Consider the following 17,904-nt stretch of genomic DNA (forward strand, 5'->3'; position numbering starts at 1 on the left):
ACGCAAAATCTCAATATCACCACCGCTGGTCAGAGTTCGTCTTTGATGTGCCCATCCTCGATTTCCTTTTTTGCCTTTAGTCTCTCTTCCTTCTGGAGTCGTCGCTCATTTCTCCTCACGGTACGATGCAACCGCTCCCACATTAGACGCGCCCTCTTGCCATCTTCGGTCTCCGTCACAGCCATTGCTTCAATTTTGAAAGTAATGTCGCGCTTCCCGAGATCCCGTTGCGGTTTTGTATGGTCCACTGGCCATGCAAGAATGGAGTGGTCTACGGCCTGCGGCCTGTATTTGTCGAGATTATTGAACTCACCTGGAGGAAAATGGAGTTAGCTTGTAATGAAAGCGTGCTTGAGTGAGGTGCGGGGATTTAACTTGCGTTCGCATCGGCTTCCCTCAGCTACCCATAGGGGCAATATCTCGTATATTGCTCCAGCCGGAAACACCACAATCTTATCCTTATCCTCGATGACGGGGACCCCTTCCGCCACGGCTGTGTGGTCGGCTACAGGAGATGCTGGTTGTGGCTTCACTGTGGCGAGTATTTTGTCGCCCTCCTCCTTTGGCTTCTCAAAGACGCCATACAGCCATTTATTATCATTTGTCACGCTGATGTCTTGCTGCTGAGCCTCGATCCAGTGCCTGACGTAGCCTGGAACTGCGCTGTACTCCATGACGACAATCTCGCGGTCTTTGCCCTTGTGGTCGACACCGTCCCAACTACCCACAAAGGCCCTCTGGGCAAGGAAATACTCAATGGCCTCTTGCCAGGGAGCCAAGCCAGTTGGAGGTTTCTCCGGAAGATCTGTGAGCTTGTATATCTTGGCATGGAACTCGCGCTCAACCCTGCAGTTCACGTGAAACCCTCCGGGATCCGATCCGTCGTCTGGGAAAGGGCGTGACCACTTGAAGCTGTCGACCACGCCATGTTCGAAAACATCCCAATTGATGGCTCCTAGAGCGGGCCTGGCCAGGATTAAAGAAAGTGTGGCGGAAAGCGCGGTCTTCATGGTGAGCAACAGTGTCCTAAAAAGTTATCGCGAAGCCAGCCCCGATGTCGTAAATTTCAGCCGGGAGGGCAAGTGCACCTGGTATTTAAGAGCGACCAAGCACCTGGGTACGCACACGGTGTCCATAACTCGGTCCCGGCTAAGCATATGGCTGCACACTAGCCCTATTCTTCAAGGTGATATGTCCCGGTCTACAGCCTAATTACCGGCCACCGATCACTACCATTCGCTCCAGCCCCCGGCACTTACGATGAGCCTCTAATTAATCCTTGAAAACACGTGTCCCGTTTAGGTCGGGTCGTTTTCCTTGGGGTCTTCTCACGCTACGCGGAGGTAAGCAAATGCTTTGCATATAATTTCCCTAGACTAATACGTCTTTGTTTGCCGGTTTTGTTTCGTCACTTTAGTAGATCGATATTCATCTAACCGCACCAGCAACCTTCCCCCCACTCCCTCCAACCCCCCCCTACGCTCAAGACCCAACTCGTTCTCTCAGCATGATGTTCCTCTACGCCCTGTCAGCGGTGCTTCTCCCGCTCCTGCTGCACCCTGCCTCGGCAGCATCCGCGGCATCGAAGCCGCCGCCCTCGGCGTGAGGCTGGTCTCGGCCCGCCGTCTTAGCCCAGCCTCTCTGGATTCGAGCTCGCCGAGGCCCGCCACGCGCTCTTCACCACCAAGGAGGCCCTCGGCGCCTAGGGCACACTGAACGTCGTCGCGCCGCAGTTTGATGCCGCCGACCAGTACTGGAAGGGCATCCTTGCCGAGTCATCCGGCAACCCTGCGGTCATCGAGGTCGAGCTCGTCGCCGACGTCTCGCCCACGCTCTTGAATGTGACCAGCTTCCTGGCCTGGTATTTCTTGTACGCCGCACAGGCTTCCCCGAGCCGACTGGTATGTGCCTGAAGGCTCTTTTCTCTTCCCCCCTCCCTTCCCCCTTTCCTCTATTTCGTTTAATCTTTTCATCTTCTTTATTTTTTATCATTGTTGCTTCCAAGGGAAACAGCTCACCCCTCGCAATCAGGATCAAGGGAACCCGCAGCAGTGGTTTCAGAACGACACCGAGTCGGACGGCTACGTCATCATCACGTAGAATTACGTCCTGGGCTGGGGCAGCCTGCCGGCGACGTCGTACCTGCCGGTGCAGGTGGCACGGCAAACCTTCATGCCCGTCTTCGCCAGCGGGACTCAGAGCTCGCCGGTGCAGCTGACGCTGCACGACGGCACCGTGTTCACCTGGGCCGTGACGGCGGCCAGCGCCGAGAGCTCTAGCCGCGGGCAGGGCGGCGTCAACCTGCACGACTACTTCTACGTGCCGTCGGCCACGCCCGCGTCCGCCCGCGAGGAGATCCGCCGCCACCTGGCCGTGCAGTTAGGGAATAGCCTCAAGTTTGCCTACGAGGACATCGCCGCTGGCGCGTTAAGCCGTTTTTTTCTCAAAGCGGTATGGAGTATTCCAGAGCTTGAAAGTTTATCCGCTTATCCCCATCTCTAGGTTTTGTGCTGGCTAATCCCTCCGTAGCCGAGAAACATCAAGGGGAATTGTACATGAGAAGGGCAAACTCGCTTCGGTGGCCTAGGTGGCTGTGTTTAGTTTTATCAGGCGGTTTAACGTCTCTAAGTCAAACTACCCTAGTTATATAACCTACCTACCCATTTCATTACCATACTTTAAATGATTGGAAACCCAGAGCTGCGATTGCAACTACTATGCGTCAAAAACTAGTTCTCTGAAAGCAAATGCCCTAATATAGCTTCCGTTCTCTCCCAATACACGCATCCTCGCCGTGAAGTACAGAGACAAGCTCTAGCACCCAGTCCCATATCACAAGGCGTGTCCCCATTAATTACCTTGGGTATTTTATATAGCGGGCGGCTTATAGGCGGCTTGGCGCCGTGCAGTTACGGAGAGTGCAGTAAGCATGTCTCAAGAGGTGCTATGGCTACCCCTTTTAGTTAGATTCTTGATGCCTGACTCTAGCGGGGACTCGCGAGAACTAGGATGGTTAGAGATAAATCCCTCTGCCAATTGCGCTCCCTCTGCCAATTGCGCTCCCTCTGCCAATTGCGCTCCCTCTGCCAATTGCGCTCCCTCTGCCAATCGCGCTTCTTGCAGCGTCGACCGTGTGACCACCCTCGGGCTGGACAGTGACAAGAGTTTTTCCCGCACGTTATGCTGCTAGGGACCCTAGGTTAGTTCAGCCCGAACCCTCGCAGAAGCGAACCACGCGAGAAACAAGATTTACCAACGTAACCAAGTTCGTAAAACTTGTCGTTTGAAGTACACCGCGACTGCAGATCGGAATACTCTTCTTTTTTTTTTGACTGAGCGGCATTTGATCGACCCGAGTACTAGCTTGGCCACCATGACAGACCAAAAGCCTTGGGAAGACAAGGTGAATGAAGAGTACCACGCCAATATCGCGTTATCGGCAGCACGACCGCCGGCACCGTTCTCGGTTAACATCTTGATCCCAAATGATGATTGCGATGGCGACGACGTTGACGACGGCGGCGGCTACAACAATAGAAACGCGCGCGGCCAAGCCAAACGCCAACTGAAATCCCACCAAGACGAGCTCCTGATGGACCAGTTTCCCGCGTCGTACCGCAGCGACGGCGACGACCTGCACGCGCCGACGGTGCCCAACGCCGGCCTGATCCTGCGCGAGCTCGACGTCAGACGGCTGCACGACATCGTGCACCTGCTATGGCTCGCCGGCCGCCCCGTGCCGCCCCGCCCGCTACACTACCAGCTGTCCGTCGGCCGCGACATCGTCGTGCGCGAGCTCATGGAGACTCACCTGGTCTGGGGCTCGGGACACATCTTCGTCAAGCCCATCCCGCGCTACCTCCTCAACCCGCGCTTCTGGGCGCTCCACCTATCCTGCGACCCGTGCATCGCGCCCGGAGGACGAGATGGCGAAGAACCGGGTGTCGCGGCTGCGTCAGCTGGAGGGGCAGCTGCGGCTACTACTACAGCTACTACTATCACGGCTCCCTGCAATAATACTAACAACGCGATACCCTGCTGCCAGCAGCATCGGCACCTCCGCCAGTGCGCCCTGGGGTTCCTGCTCTCGTACGTCGCGCTAGTGGTACACGAGAGCGACTTCGCCATCGCCAAGGACAGACGCCTAATCCCGGAAGAGGTCACCTGGCCGCGGTGGCGGACGTTTGTGCGGCAGATCCTGGCCGGCGGCGGCAGCGCAAACGGCTTGTACGGCGACGCCGGTGCCGTGGCCCCGCGCTTCATCTACGGTGAGCTGCGCCTCAACCGGCTCAACATCATCCTGTTCGCCCTGCGCGGCCCGCTGTCTGCCGGCTTCATGCCTACGTGGCGCACGTACGGCAGCTTCCTGCGCGACAACTCGGCTTGGATCATCGCCGCGACAGCCTACATCGTCGTCGTGCTCTCGGCCATGCAGGTTGGTCTATCGACGGACCGGCTCGCCGACGATGCCAGCTTCCAGGCGGCATCGTACGGGTTCTCGGTGTTTTCTATCCTAGTACCAATCGCTATGTTCTTGTTGCTCGTCCTATTCTCGGCGTTCTTATGGATATACAATTCTGCGCGTACGAGGCAGTTTGAGAGGCACCGGGCTAGGGTTTTGGGACGGACTTGGAGTGATAAGAGGGCGAGGGGCGAGGACGGTCACAGATCTGTTGCTTGATGGCAGGGCAGGTCATGCTGGTGATCTTATTTACACCTTGGATTGAAGAGCGGTTGTGGAATATATACGTCATCTGGCCTCTCTCCCATCTGCCAACCGAACTTCTACTGTCCCGATAGTTCAGCACGCGAGCGAAATAACAACCGTGAGGCTCCGGGGTTGCTTGTTGATTTCGGCACAGTGTGCAAGTTACCGTACAGCTCCTCATCGTACATCCTGGAGGTTACCGAAGCCCGTTCTGATTGACGCTGCTCGCCCAATTCGGTACTCCCTAACGCAGCCGGCTGACCACTCACGATTCGTGAGTCACGAATGTGACCCTCCTTCAGCACGGCCTCATTGCTACCTAACTACCTGGGCTCTGTGCTAGGATGGCAATTACCGGAGACGCTATCGTGAAAGAGCATATTTAAACCGTACGCCCAATGAACAAACTCAGGATGGTGGGCAATAATTATGCAGTACCACCATCTCTGCACGAAGTGCGTTCTGGCAATCGGAAATCAGCGCAGAAAACACCACCATTACGTACGGCTGAGGGGAAGCCCGGTTTCATTCGCCGATTCCTACAAATCAAATCCATAGCGCTTATCTCGCCCAAGCCAGCGCACTTGCTTCGAATGACACCTAAACGTCTTAGGTACCTGCCCGCACACCAGCACACCCTCCGGAAAACGCCACGAGCGGCTCACAGCTAGTGAGGTAAGGGTGTGTCAGGAAGTTCGTTGTTCTAATAGGAAACGACGGCGCGAAAATTTGGAGGAGCAGTCAGGCAAGGAGCTCCATAACATCTCAGGGCTATTGCGGGTGTTTGGGAGTGTCGGAAGAAGTCGAGGCTCTATATAAGTCCTGTAGTATAGTTTAAAGATGAACCTGAGTAAGCATCTCCTTAGGGACTAACTTCGGTATTAGTTGAACTGCTTTATTATATCTCACTTTTATAAGAAAAACTACCGTAACTACTAAAATTAATATTATAATAACCTTTTTAATATGTCGTGTAATAGCTCGTATAAGAAGCTAAAGATTAAATATAATAATTATTAAACGAAAATAACACACTTTAGTAAAAGTAGTAGTCTATAACTTAGATAAGTACTGGTACAAGTAGTACACCGAATAATAGGTATAAAAATTGACAATTCCTTACGCCTGTACTCTTCCTAGATTCCTAAGCAACTATTGGATCAAAAATTCCTAGCTGACAAGGTAGTTTGACCGATGCCGAGGTTGGTCCCTAAGGAGATATTAAGAAGGGTATCTAAGCCATGCCCACCTCTGTTTTTTCTAGGCAATACAAGCACCCTTTTTGCTTACTACCTACGTGCCGCTATACGTGACAGGGAGCTATACCGCTAGAGGGTAACCACCGAGCTCCTATTTAGTCCCATTTCCGATTGATTCCACTTAATTAAAGCACCACGAGCTTCCAGCCGCGTGTCTCGTCATCTCATCGGAGGTTTAGTTAAGATACCTCTACACCCTCGACGATTGTTGCACGATGGCCACAAAGCCGATCAAGGAAGGCGTGGACATCGTCCTCGATCCCCCCGATGCTACCGTGGAGTAAGTGCAAATCGAGCACTGCCACACTAAGTGGGATTTCCACTGACTGCGCGCAGTATCCTGGCCATTCCCGGCCTCGGCGCCAACCCTGCAAAGAGTTGGATGTGGAATGAGAAGGAAGAAAACAGCTTCAACTGGCTCTCGAGCAGCGATGGCCTCAAGAAGGACTTCCCCAAGGCCCGTGTCCTGCTCTATTATTACGCCTCTGCATATCGCGGCTCCTTCAAGATCAAGCAGTACATGACCAACATTGCCAAGGTCATGCTCGACGCCTTGCAGCTTCGCAGAGAGGCACGTGTGCCGTCGTCTTATTCTCTGGTTCTCCGCTGACAAGCTCATAAAACAGAAATGCCCCCGTCGGCCGATCGTGTTGATCGGTCACAGCATGGGAGGGCTGGTGGCCGCAAAGGTCCTCTTGCTCGCCGAGCAGCGCCGTGACATCTACCCCGACATGTACGAGAGCATCGTGGCTTGCCTGACATTCGGCACGCCGTTTGACGGCGCCCCCGTCGCTGACATCGCTACCGAGTGGACCAAAATCAACGAAGCGCTGGGCACGGCCATCAGCTCCAAGCTTCTCGACCTCTTGACGCCCGGGAACGAGAGCTTGCGGGAGCTAAAGCACGAGTTTGTGCGTTCTGCCGGGAAGCTCGGCCAGAAAGTCGAAATCCACTGCTTCTACGAGGAGCTGCAGACGCATTGGGAGCCCATCATCTCCAAGCTCGCCAGCACGGATTTTCCCTCCCAAAGCTTGAGCAAACTCAAACTCAAGGTTAGTCATGGCTGATTTGGTCGAGCGTTGCGGCAGTAGCTTGACGACGAGTCGTATGTCTAGGAGTATCGCGACTTCGTCTCTAGAGACTCAGCCACCCTTCCCGGAGTCCTGGAGACCGGCCTGGCGCGGACCCACAGAGACCTGGTGCGCTTCGAGGGCTTCAAAGACACGCAGTACCAGCTTGTCAGAGCGCCCCTGAAGCGAATCATCAATAGCGCGCCGCTTAATGCCAAGGCCCGCTTCAACTTCACTCGCCAGTCGACCATTGATAGCGCCACCCTCGCCTCAGTTATCAACGCGCTAGAAGGAGCCGACATACAGAAGAAGTTTAGGGCCCTGTCGCAGCGGCTGGCGTCCGAGTCCTGGATCGTCAAGGAGCCAGAGTACCTGGACTGGCTGCAGAGCGAGGGAAGGCGGGACCAGTATCTCTGGATCTACGGCCCGGAGGGCAAAGGCAAGACCACGGCTGTCACGGCCGTTATCAGGGAGATCGAGTCGCGCATCAGCGAGGACGAACTGAATCGCGCCGACCAGTTCCCGACTCTCCTCGCATACTTCTTCTGCGACCAGGCTCCCGACTACTGCACGGCCGAAGACGTGGTCAAGTCTCTCCTCCTCCAGCTCTGCAAGCAGCAGGACGTCCTGGCCACCTACGCCAAGCAGTTCACAGGCAAGTCCAAGACGGCTACTAAGTCGTCGGCCAAGGACGAGCCTAAAGACGGCGCGAACGCGGAGGACGGGCCCGGCGCCTCAAAGACAAAGGACGAAGCCGGCGGTAAATCCAAAGGCGACTCGTCGGCCCTGGGCATCGAGAATCTTTGGCAGAGCCTCAAGGACATGCTAACTGAGGGCTCTATCGGGACCGTCTATTTCGTAATCTGCAACCTGCACGAGCTGCCCGAGGAGGACGACTCGACGCGCAAGCTCCTCTCGTTCATCCAAGCGGCCATCCAGGAGGGGGGCTCGGCAGCTGTAGAGAGCAGCAGCGGGAAGCGTGTCCGCACCAAGTGGCTGTTCGCCAGCAGGGACCGCCTCTCCATCCGCAGGGTGCTGGGGGCTAGCCCGCCCGTGCGCGGGATCGACCTCGACGACGCAAAGTACGGTGACAAGGTCAAGCTCGAGCTGCAGCGGCACGCGTGGGCCAAGGTCGACGACCTGCAGCGCCAGAAGGGCTACAACAAGGCCATGGCCTACTTTGCCGGCAGCGTCATCGGGAGCCGCGCCGAGAGCACAAAGTGGATAGACGTCGCTATCGTGCAGCTGGCGGCCCTGCCGGCCAAGGCGAACGATATCAGGGTCAGGAGGATGTTGGAGAGGGTGCCGCAGGACTTTGCGGCCCTGCTAGATAATGCCTGGATTGCGGTACGTAAAAGTAAAGGCCTTCCTGAGCAGAAGCGGACGCGACTAACCGAGACGACGGCCAGATCTTGAAGCCGACTGACGACGACATGGACACCATCAAGGAGCTGCTCCGGGCCTTGGTCCTCGCCTACCAAGACCCGACAGAGAGCGAGCTGCTGGTTCTCGCGGGGCTGTCGTCCGAGGACGCGGGCGCCAAGGAATCGCTGCGCAAGATGATAGACAAGTGCCGGCCGCTGCTGACGCTGCGCAAATCTGGCGATGAGGCCGAGATCAGCTTCGTGAACGCCGACGTTAAGAAGCACTTGCACCGCAACTCGAAGAAGCTTCTGGGTCTCGAAGAGGACGCCATCAAGCTGCAGCACGGCATCCTCGCTCTGCGGTGTTTCTCGCATGTCGTGGACCGCCTCACGGCAGCGCTTCAGAACACGTCCAAGGAAGAGCAGCCGCAGCCAGCCGAGACCCGGCCAGCCAAGGACGCCGCGGACGATGCCGCCGAACCAGCAGCGAAGGATTCCGGCGACGGAGGAGATGACGACGCCGACTCGGGCTCGGACTCGGATGATTTCGACGAAGAGTTCGACGAAGAATTCGACTCCGACTCCGACTCCGACTCCGACGACCACCTCCCCAACCACGCCAACGACGCGCCGGAGCCAGGATCGGGGAAACAACAACAACAACAACCCCCTCCTCTGCTCGCCCTGCGATACGCAACCAAGTACTGGCTGCGCCACGCAAGCGAGGCGACGCTGGACATTGCGCAGCGGCTCAGCCTCGAAAAGACCTTTTGGGACGCCGACTCCAAGATCCGCCGCCTATGGCTGGCCGAGTACGAGCGGCTGACGGGCGCGTTCGAAGACTTTGACGTCGACAGCCTCAAGGCGTTGCACGTCGCCGCGGCCATCGGGTTCCCCCACCTCGTCGAGACGCTGATCAAGGCCGGGTACGAGCACGAGGTGCGCGAGTATGACTCGTTGTCCAACTCGCCGGTACGATCTCTTTCTCTTCCCCCCACGACCCCTTAAATCTCACCCGAATATTTGGGTATCTTTATCAACAGCTAATGACGGCCCCACCACAATAACCAGTTGCACCTAGCCGCCTCGTTTGGCAAGACCGAGATCGTCGAGCAGCTGCTCATGAAGGGCGCGGCCATCGACGACGCGGGCGAGGACGGCACGTCGTGCACGCCGCTGAGCATGGCGGCGCTGAGCGGTTGCACGGCCGTCATGGCCAAACTGATGAGCTGGAAGGCGAACCCGGACGCCGTCGACGCCGAAATGGGCCCCGTGGTCAACGCCGCCATCCTGTCGGGCAACACGGACGCCGCCAAGATGTTAATCGACAAGGGCGCGCGGCTGAACTACGATGACGACGACGGTAGTGACGACGAGAATGAGAGGGAATGGTCGCCCCCGCTGGCGCTGGCCGCCGAGTACTCGGACTTGACCATGTTCGACACGATCCTCGAGGCCGGGGCGCAGTCGCTGGGGGGCGACGAGTACGACAAGGCGCTAGTGGCGGCGGCCGTGTCGGGGCGCGTCGAAGTCGTAGGCCGGCTGCTACAGTTTAACCCCAGCGAGGCGTCGTTCCAGGACGCGCTGGAGGCGGCGCACGCCGAGAGCAACTGGGACGTGGCCAAGGTGCTGCTGCGCAGCGCACCACAGCCACTAGACTGCGACGACCTGTTCGAGACCGCCGCCACCGACGCCGAGAGCCTAGAGAGCGTGCTGCAGGCCGTGTGGGAGCACACGCACCACGGCGTCGCGCAGCCGCTGCTCGACGAGTGCCTGTATGCCGCCGCGGACAGCGAGAAGGAGGACACGGTTAAGGCGCTGCTGGCCATGGGCGCCAGCCCGGACGCGCCGGGAGACGAGTGCGTCCCCAACCTTCATACTCTTCACACGCCAATGATTGTGTAGTAATTACGACTGCTGACCAACGTGATTAGATACGGCAACGCCCTGACGGCAGCCGCTAATGACGGCACGTCAGCCATCGTCGCGGCGCTGCTCTCGGCGGGGGCAGCCGTGACCTCGTCCGCGGGCTTCGCGCTGCAGGCGGCCGCGGCGCAGGGGCACGGTGAGGTCGTGGCACAGCTACTTGACGCAGGGGCGCAGATCGACCACGTCTCGCCGCACCACAGCTCGGGCACGGCGCTGCAAGCGGCGTGCGACTACGGGTACGCGGAGATCGTGTCCCTACTGATCTCTCGCGGCGCCGACGTGAACCTCGGCAGCGGCGAGAACGAGCTGCCGGTGCTCGCGGCGACGATGCAGGCGGAGCCCGAGATCCTGAAGCTGCTCCTCCAGGCGCCTGGCATTGAAGTAAACCCGCCTGACTCAGGCCCGCGCCGGGCGTCGCCGCTGCACCACGCGGCGTCACTGCTGCCGGAAGAGTCGGTGCGGGCGCTGCTAGCGGCCGGTGCGCGCGTCGACGTGGCCGACGCCGACGGCGCCACGCCGCTCATGGCGGCCGCCGCGTCTGGCGACGACGAATGCGTGCGCGTGCTGTTGGAGTATGGGGCGGACGTCATGGTCGTCAGCCCCCACCTCGGCACCGCGCTGGAGGTGGCGGCCGCCGAGGGTAGCGAAGAGTGTGTGAGCCTGCTGCTGGCGCGCGCGCTGGTCGTGCTGAGGGAGCTGAAGAAGGCCGCTGACGCCGGGGGCGGCGCGGCGAGGAGGATTATCGAGGCTGAGAGAACGGGAAGGAAGGAGGCTATGGCTGCGGAGGCGAAGAAGAGGGCTGAGGAGGAGGGGGAGAATGCTAGCGTTAGCGGAGCGGCTCGCGAAGATAGTCATCACGACGAAGAGGATAGGGAGGGGGAGAGGCAAGGGAGTAAAGATATAGCCGCGGATGGTGAAGGGGACGTGGATGGGGAGCTGATTGCTGGGATGGAGAGCTTACACGTTGATAATCAGCCGGAAGAGGGTAGCCAGGCCGGGGATGTTCCCGCAGAGGAGCCAAATTCTCGGGAAGTGGCGGATGCGCCCCTAGATCTCCCTTTCCAGGGGTATGAGGGAGATGAGGGAGAGCTTCCTTTTACCGGAGACCTTCCTTTCGGGAATGACTCTAACTCTGAGGCTGGAGATGAATATCCGGACGAAGACAGCTCTGAAAGCGGTCCTGGCAAGCAAGATTCAGATGACGAAGGCGGATACTACGACTCGGATTAAGGCGACTTTGATATTACGAACCCCTAACCATAATTCCCCTTTGCAGTGAAGTACACTGCAATGAAAATGGGTGAGGGAGCTTGACCCACATTTTCGGACAGGGGGTTCAATGCAATGAAATCTTTGCGAGTACACTGCAATGAACTTTTCGGGGTCAAAACTGCTGAAAGTTGTATGCATAGAAGGCGCTCAATCTGGCGCATCCCAATACTAATTTCTAGCATTGTAAGACCAAAATATCGTGATATTTTAGGGGGTGTCGGTTTGCGCAATTGAGGACGATGGGGTTGGCTTGTGCGTGGGGCTGGCCAATCCGGCGGTCGGCAGAAGGCGGAAGGGTTTGGACAGCTGGTCAAGGTGAGCGTGCCTCGAATCTTTTGAGAGGAAAAAGCAAGTATCAAACGGGGGTCTTTTCGCGTCGCGCGGTGTCGGCTCTTAATAGCTTACGCGTCAATATACTTGATAAATTGAAAGATAATAATAGTACTATTATGGATCCGTTCAAAGTCTTACGGCCATACGGCGTTCTTATATGTTTATCTTGCTAATATGCTTATCTTATACAAGAAGTCACAAGCTACCTACGTACGAAGCATTGGCACCTCAGCGCCCAGCAGAGAGCAAACATCCAAAAGGCCGTCGGACGACTCCCCAGCTTATTCCACAACCAAGACTCGCTCAAGTTCTTTACGTTACCAGCAGATCCGGTTCCAGTTATTCCAGAGCTAGCCGGGCCGTATCTTGACGGGTTAAAGTGCGATCGGTGCCCATATATAGTACGACTCGGTCGGGTTATGCGGGAGCATTGTCGTACGACACACGGCTGGGACAACTGTCACGGCACGGCGGTAGGCGCTGAGGCCCTACGGGCGCGTGACCATACTATAACCTACTATAGAATTGCAGCCTGACGGCTTGTAATTCTGGCATCCTTTTGGAAGGTGTGGTGCAGCGGTAGTGGGTGTTGCCGAACGCCGTCACACCGGCCGCGCCCGCGCAACCGCCGGCCGCGCCCGCGCAACACAGCCGGCTGGCACCCTCGCTCCAACCACTGTACTACGCAATACGACACAACGTGAAGACACTCCTGCCTTCTCCGAGCTCTTGGCGGATACCTTAACCACCTCAATCACTGGTGGGATCGGGGATATCATCCCCGGCCGGACATACAACCCCGCCGGCCGCATTCGTGCAACTCGGCACCCATCACCGGGTGAAAGCCAACGAGGACTTGTAACTAGGTATTACTCTCCGAAAATACAACTATTAACACATATATACTTACTTATCTTTGCATCCATCCAGGTCCCGGGAAAGGCGCCCTCCACCTACTAATCCTGAGCCGGCATCGAAGAAGCAGAGAACAAGGGAGGGCCATCGCGGGGCCACCACGGCCGGCAACGAGAACGGGGACCCAAATCCTGATGAGCATTTCAATGGCTTTGGCAACCATTTTGATCCTGAGCAGAGCAACCCGGCGGGCGATCCTGAGCAGAGCAACCCGGCGAGCGATCCTGAGCAGAGCAGCCTGGCGAGCGATTCTGAGCAGAGCAGCCATTCCCTTCGGCAGAGATCTGAGCCACTAGATGACGAACAGCAGGAATTCCCGGATCATGTCTCTGAGTGGCTTGATGATAACAACGGCCCCGTTAGATGGCAACCACGGCTTCCACCAGCTGCCTCCGTACTGGAGTGGATTCAAGGCGCCCGGGATGGCCGGCGCCGGCTCGCCCGCCGCATCATTTACGCACTTCATGTCGGCATAATCCCGTGTCCGGCTCCGGCCCACGCTCGTGATGAGGCGAAACACTTTGGATCATGTAGGCGCCACCGGGGGCTACGTTATACCTATGATATCGAAGGCAGGAGCCTCCCCAAGAGCGCTGCCGAGATGGATCTTCAACTAGGAATCCATCGCACAGGCGAAGACATCCCAGGCCTTTGGCTAAATAGGGATCGTCTAGCCTTCCCCAGCCCAGGCCGCCTCTAGACCCTCTTCTCCGGACCACTACAAGAGGGCGAGGAGATATGCCTTCACAAGGATGCGCCCTGCAAGCCACCGCTGCAATACTCGCTCAAGGACGTTGATAGCTCTATCGCCATCTTCTCGGACCTGAACTCCTTCCGCGCGTCAATCAGTCTTCTAATCATTGCACAGCTTGCCTCACTCTTGCAAAGTTCCATTCACCTCCAATACGAATTAGAGGTCGAGGGGAAGATGACTGAGGTCCCCATTCATGAGATCCCCCACATCTTGTTTGCCACTACCGGTACCCGGTCTCACCCAATCTTCGCGTTCTTCCCAGCAATGTACGAACCCAAGTGTTCCATCTTCCTCAGCGACAAAATGTATGCGACGTTCTATGACCATCTCCTAAACCCCGCCCTCGAACAACTCTCATATAGGGCACAGTCAGCAAGGTTTTCCGGCGATGCAGATTCCCAAACTTCCCAGCATATCCCCCCAAACTTCATCGCGGCGCAGAACGCTTCCATGGCCAAACTGGAGAAGTCTGGCAAGGGCGGTGGCGCGCATGGGAGTCCGATTGGCCTTGCCATTAACTCATCGAAAGATACCATGGTCTGGAACCACGTGGTGCAGGAACTCGACAACGTCCACGCGTCTCGGGAGTCCACCCTCTTCCAGTTCACTGGCATGTTCTTTCTTTACAATGCCAAGGGTCTGAAACTCGAAACGCAGCGGCAGAGGGTCCTCTCGGGATGTATCGAAGACTTTGCATTCGAACAGGCTGAACGTTTCAACGAGGTTTTGTCTATCGAGAACCAGAATCGGCAGTATATATTGACGTCGCAGCAGAGGTCATGTCAGTCCCCGATGGGAATTATCCGCAAGGCGCGACGCTGCTCGCCAAACGCTGCTGTGTGTACAACACAATGAAATTTGTACTAGACGGGCAGCTCAGGGAATCTCGCAGAGCCAGCAGCCGTCGGTCGGAAAGCGGAAGCGACTCTGACGCCGGGGAAGACGACCAGGCAATAACAGCGGCTAGGGGGCCTCGTGATGCGGCGTTTCAACCACCCCACATACCGAGGGCCACTGTGACCGAATACCCTATCGGCCTCCTCAGGGATACCGTAACACTTACGGCCGAGCCCAAGCGCAACCACCCCCACACCAACGACGGGCTGATATACTTATAGTCGTATAGCCCGCTCAAGGAGCGAATGGACGCAAAGAAGATCTACCCCTTCTCCCACCCCGGCATCGCCAACCTGGGCTATAGTGGGGCCGACCACAACAGCATCAACATCCTCCAAAGGACAAATAATAACCGGTCAGAGGCAAAGAGCGCAGACACCCGATCCAGAAAGCGTATCAAGGAAGTTCTGCAGCATACCAGAACCGAGAACTTTGGATGGCGTACTGAGTTCCGGGTGACCCTCGGTCTCGCGCACGTCATTTGGGAAGAAGACGAATGCTGGGCAAAATTTCTTGGCGAATTTTCCCAGGAGACGCGAATCTAGAACTCCGGACTATCTACTAGGGTTATCTCCTCAGGGCAAGCGCAGGCTGACGTGAATAACATCACATTCCCCTCGGATGCTTTCCACATCTATAGGACCAACGAGTTCAGGAACTTCTTGCAGGGTAACATTCAGAAGCATCTCATAGTGGTCGACACCATCAGAGCTCTGTATAGTCCCAACCAGGCCACACCATTGGAGGTTGCAAGACTGCATGGGCTGCTTATCCTTGGTCTACGCCACTTCGTCTCGCATTTCTCGCCAAGTGAAGACTGGATGCTCAATAACCCGCTACGCCGTTCCAACCTTGAGACTAGGAAGCCCGGCTTCGGATTACGAGAGACAATGGACCGGTTTGGCTTCGGGTTCTTCCACCACGGTATAGTCGATTGGAGAGAGTTCAAGATCTCCAAGGAGTACATCGATAGTGTGACTCTCCCGGGCTTCTAAGTTGTCACAAGATATCTGCCTGTCGTCGAGTACCAGGAAACCCGGTCCTTCCTCGACGAGCTTCTAGAGATCGACAAACAGACGTGTCAGATTAGCCACGTGCCAAGTTACGTGGTTGACCCCGGTCGTAGCGCCGATCCACCGCAGGGGGTGGCTGGTGCGCCACAACAAAGACTTCTAGAAGAACGGGCGAGAGCCAGGAATTGAGGGGACAGACAAGAATACACACAATTGAACCTATCCAATCGTGCAACTGACTAAATCCAACACGTGGCATCCTTGAAATCATCGACCTGGATAATCGGCCCATAGCACACTGTTTGCATGCAGGTTTTTTGTGTTACACAACGGATTCATTGAGGCAGCAATCTGCAGTTTGCCTCATCGGTGGGCCTCAACTAGGAGGCCTACCACCACATAACAGCAAAATTGACGCCCCTCACAATCACACAACCCGATTGGGTAACTCCAAAGCCAACGCATCACACTGCAGCATAGCACACTCATCATATAGATCTGCTTGTGCCTGTCCAAAACTCACGCACCTTCGCTGCTGACTTCTGATAAACTGCGTGAATTCTCGCCCAACAACATTTCGGAGTACCAGATCCCGAAGCACCTGCCTCATCTAATCTATCTTTTTAACGCCTACATAATGAGGGGCACTTTGCAGCCCATCCAGCATCTAAGACTAGAGTCGCTCCCGAATTCTCCCAGTGAAGAAACCAAGCAAACAGAGTCGGCCAAGGCGCTCATCCAATCCTACCTACGACAACACCTGGCGGTCTACCGAGAACTTTGTGAAGTCCGAGAGGCCGTAAGTACCAGATAGCAACCCTCCCCCTCCTGATGTCTTGTTCCGCAGGCCAACGATCCCAGTGCCAAGAAAACGAAGAATGCGAAGCGTATTTCCAGAAACAGCGCAGCCGAGCCGACCACGCCATTGCCGAGGTCCAAAAAGGCTTCTTTAGCCTCATGCGCACCATAGGCCTCGAACTCGACAAGGCCACATCGGCTCTGACAATTCAACGCCGCGGCAAGCCTCGGCCAGCCATTCTCGACCTCTGCCTGGCGCCGGGTGGCTTCTCTCTCGCTGCCTTGCAGCGAAACGGCTGGTCTACTATCGTCCGCGGTATCAGCCTACCCCCTGAGCAAGGTGGTCACAAAGTTCATCTGCGCAATGTTTCATCCGAGGATAATACCACTGCAACTAAGTTTGTGGACTATCGCGACATCACACTGCTTGCGGAGGAGATGGGTGTTCCGCTGTCTAAAATCCCCGCCTCGCATCCTGATAGGGATTTGTTTTCGTCCTATCGACCGTATTTAGGACGGAAATTTGACCTCGTCTTTTGCGACGGGCAGGTTTTGAGGACGCACGAGCGTGGAAAGCGTAAGTCTTCCAGTTTCTTAACCCCCCTATCCCGTCCCCCTTTGCTAGTAACATGCAACTAACATCCGCCAGACCGCCAAGAAGACGAAGCCCTCCGCCTGCTCACATCCCAACTCGTCCTCGCGCTTCAACGCATCCGATCAGGAGGGACTATGATGATTCTTTTACACGGAGCCGACAAGTGGCCCTCTGTCTGTCTGATCTACACACTGAGTTGCTTCTCGAATACAAGATGCGGTCCTCGTTCTATCTCATCGTCAAAGGTGTCAAGCCAGGGCGGGAGGCTGCTGTCCAGGCCGTTGAGAGGTGGAAGGTGCAGTGGAAGCTTGCGACGTTTGAAAATGAGGTGATGAATGAGAGGGAATGGGAGGTTCTTGGAGGGATAGAGGGCTCGGCGATGGAGGCAGAGGCTGTGCTGAAGGAATTCGGAAGTGAGTTGTTGAGGTTGGCGGAGCCCGTGTTTGCCGTGCAGGCGGAGGCGTTGAAACAAGCGCCTTGGATGAGTAGTGCGAAGGGGAAGGGGAAGGAAAAGGAAAAGGGCGAAGAGAAGAACAAGACTCTGGATGTCAAACAGGAGGATCTGAGCTAAAGAGAACAGAGTCAGACGCCTAGGAGAAACGACGCGGCAGAGCCCGGCAAACCAGGTACCCGGCTTGAAGTCGGTAGGGACTTTCTCTTAGCCCTCACCGAGCCTGTGATGGCTATGGACGATGGAATTGGGGTTTGGGTCATTAAAAACCAGGACCGGTCCCCATTTCATGCGCCAAACTAACTTAAAACAAGCGGCGATAGTAGCAGTAGCGGCAGCGAACGCTTGGTCACGCCGTGTCATCCCATCTCGTTGCCCCGCCAAGGCGTGCCTAATGGCTGGACATTCCCTGCTGATGTCGCGCGCCGGCGGTTGGTCCGGTAGACCGGCTTCATATACTTGGTCGTATTGCAAACGGACACGAACCCGGGCGCGCACGCTATTATGGTCGGCGGTGCATAGGGCGTCACGCTCGGCCACGGCCTG

The 17,904-nt window shown here is 56.6% G+C and overlaps 6 protein-coding genes across 6 annotated transcripts; 5 read left to right on the forward strand and 1 right to left on the reverse strand.

The window, feature by feature from the left end:
- Positions 1-29: 29 nt before the first annotated feature.
- B0T26DRAFT_744645 (uncharacterized protein) lies at positions 30-1,010 on the reverse strand (the record flags this gene model as incomplete). The annotated part of the gene is made up of 2 exons (XM_060444442.1): positions 30-313; positions 380-1,010. The coding sequence occupies 2 exons, from the start codon at positions 1,008-1,010 to the stop codon at positions 30-32; spliced, it is 915 nt and encodes a 304-aa protein (XP_060290933.1).
- Positions 1,011-1,507: 497 nt separating this feature from the next.
- Positions 1,508-2,502, forward strand: B0T26DRAFT_681681 (uncharacterized protein; the record flags this gene model as incomplete). Its single annotated transcript, XM_060440668.1, has 5 exons — positions 1,508-1,527; positions 1,572-1,602; positions 1,734-1,901; positions 2,014-2,085; positions 2,155-2,502. 5 exons carry the CDS (start codon positions 1,508-1,510, stop codon positions 2,500-2,502), a joined length of 639 nt encoding a protein of 212 aa, XP_060290934.1.
- Positions 2,503-3,050: 548 nt separating this feature from the next.
- On the forward strand, positions 3,051-4,681 carry B0T26DRAFT_865314 (uncharacterized protein; the record flags this gene model as incomplete). The annotated part of the gene is made up of 2 exons (XM_060447799.1): positions 3,051-3,199; positions 3,267-4,681. The coding sequence occupies exons 1-2, from the start codon at positions 3,181-3,183 to the stop codon at positions 4,679-4,681; spliced, it is 1,434 nt and encodes a 477-aa protein (XP_060290935.1). The 5' UTR covers positions 3,051-3,180.
- A 1,501-nt stretch (positions 4,682-6,182) lies between these two features.
- On the forward strand, positions 6,183-11,560 carry B0T26DRAFT_681683 (uncharacterized protein; the record flags this gene model as incomplete). Its single annotated transcript, XM_060440669.1, has 7 exons — positions 6,183-6,247; positions 6,304-6,544; positions 6,594-7,019; positions 7,083-8,384; positions 8,447-9,373; positions 9,473-10,260; positions 10,336-11,560. The coding sequence occupies 7 exons, from the start codon at positions 6,183-6,185 to the stop codon at positions 11,558-11,560; spliced, it is 4,974 nt and encodes a 1,657-aa protein (XP_060290936.1).
- Positions 11,561-13,778: 2,218 nt separating this feature from the next.
- On the forward strand, positions 13,779-15,496 carry B0T26DRAFT_757565 (uncharacterized protein; the record flags this gene model as incomplete). The annotated part of the gene is made up of 4 exons (XM_060446262.1): positions 13,779-14,385; positions 14,472-14,656; positions 14,723-14,977; positions 15,092-15,496. The coding sequence occupies 4 exons, from the start codon at positions 13,779-13,781 to the stop codon at positions 15,494-15,496; spliced, it is 1,452 nt and encodes a 483-aa protein (XP_060290937.1).
- A 168-nt stretch (positions 15,497-15,664) lies between these two features.
- B0T26DRAFT_807478 (uncharacterized protein) lies at positions 15,665-17,478 on the forward strand (the record flags this gene model as incomplete). The annotated part of the gene is made up of 4 exons (XM_060447226.1): positions 15,665-16,313; positions 16,376-16,889; positions 16,962-17,080; positions 17,122-17,478. The coding sequence occupies exons 1-4, from the start codon at positions 16,152-16,154 to the stop codon at positions 17,476-17,478; spliced, it is 1,152 nt and encodes a 383-aa protein (XP_060290938.1). The 5' UTR covers positions 15,665-16,151.
- Between the last annotated feature and the right edge of the window lie 426 nt (positions 17,479-17,904).

The sequence above is a fragment of the Lasiosphaeria miniovina genome, assembly GCF_030549165.1.
Source record: "Lasiosphaeria miniovina strain SMH2392-1A chromosome Unknown B0T26scaffold_8, whole genome shotgun sequence".
NCBI lineage: Eukaryota > Fungi > Ascomycota > Sordariomycetes > Sordariales > Lasiosphaeriaceae > Lasiosphaeria > Lasiosphaeria miniovina.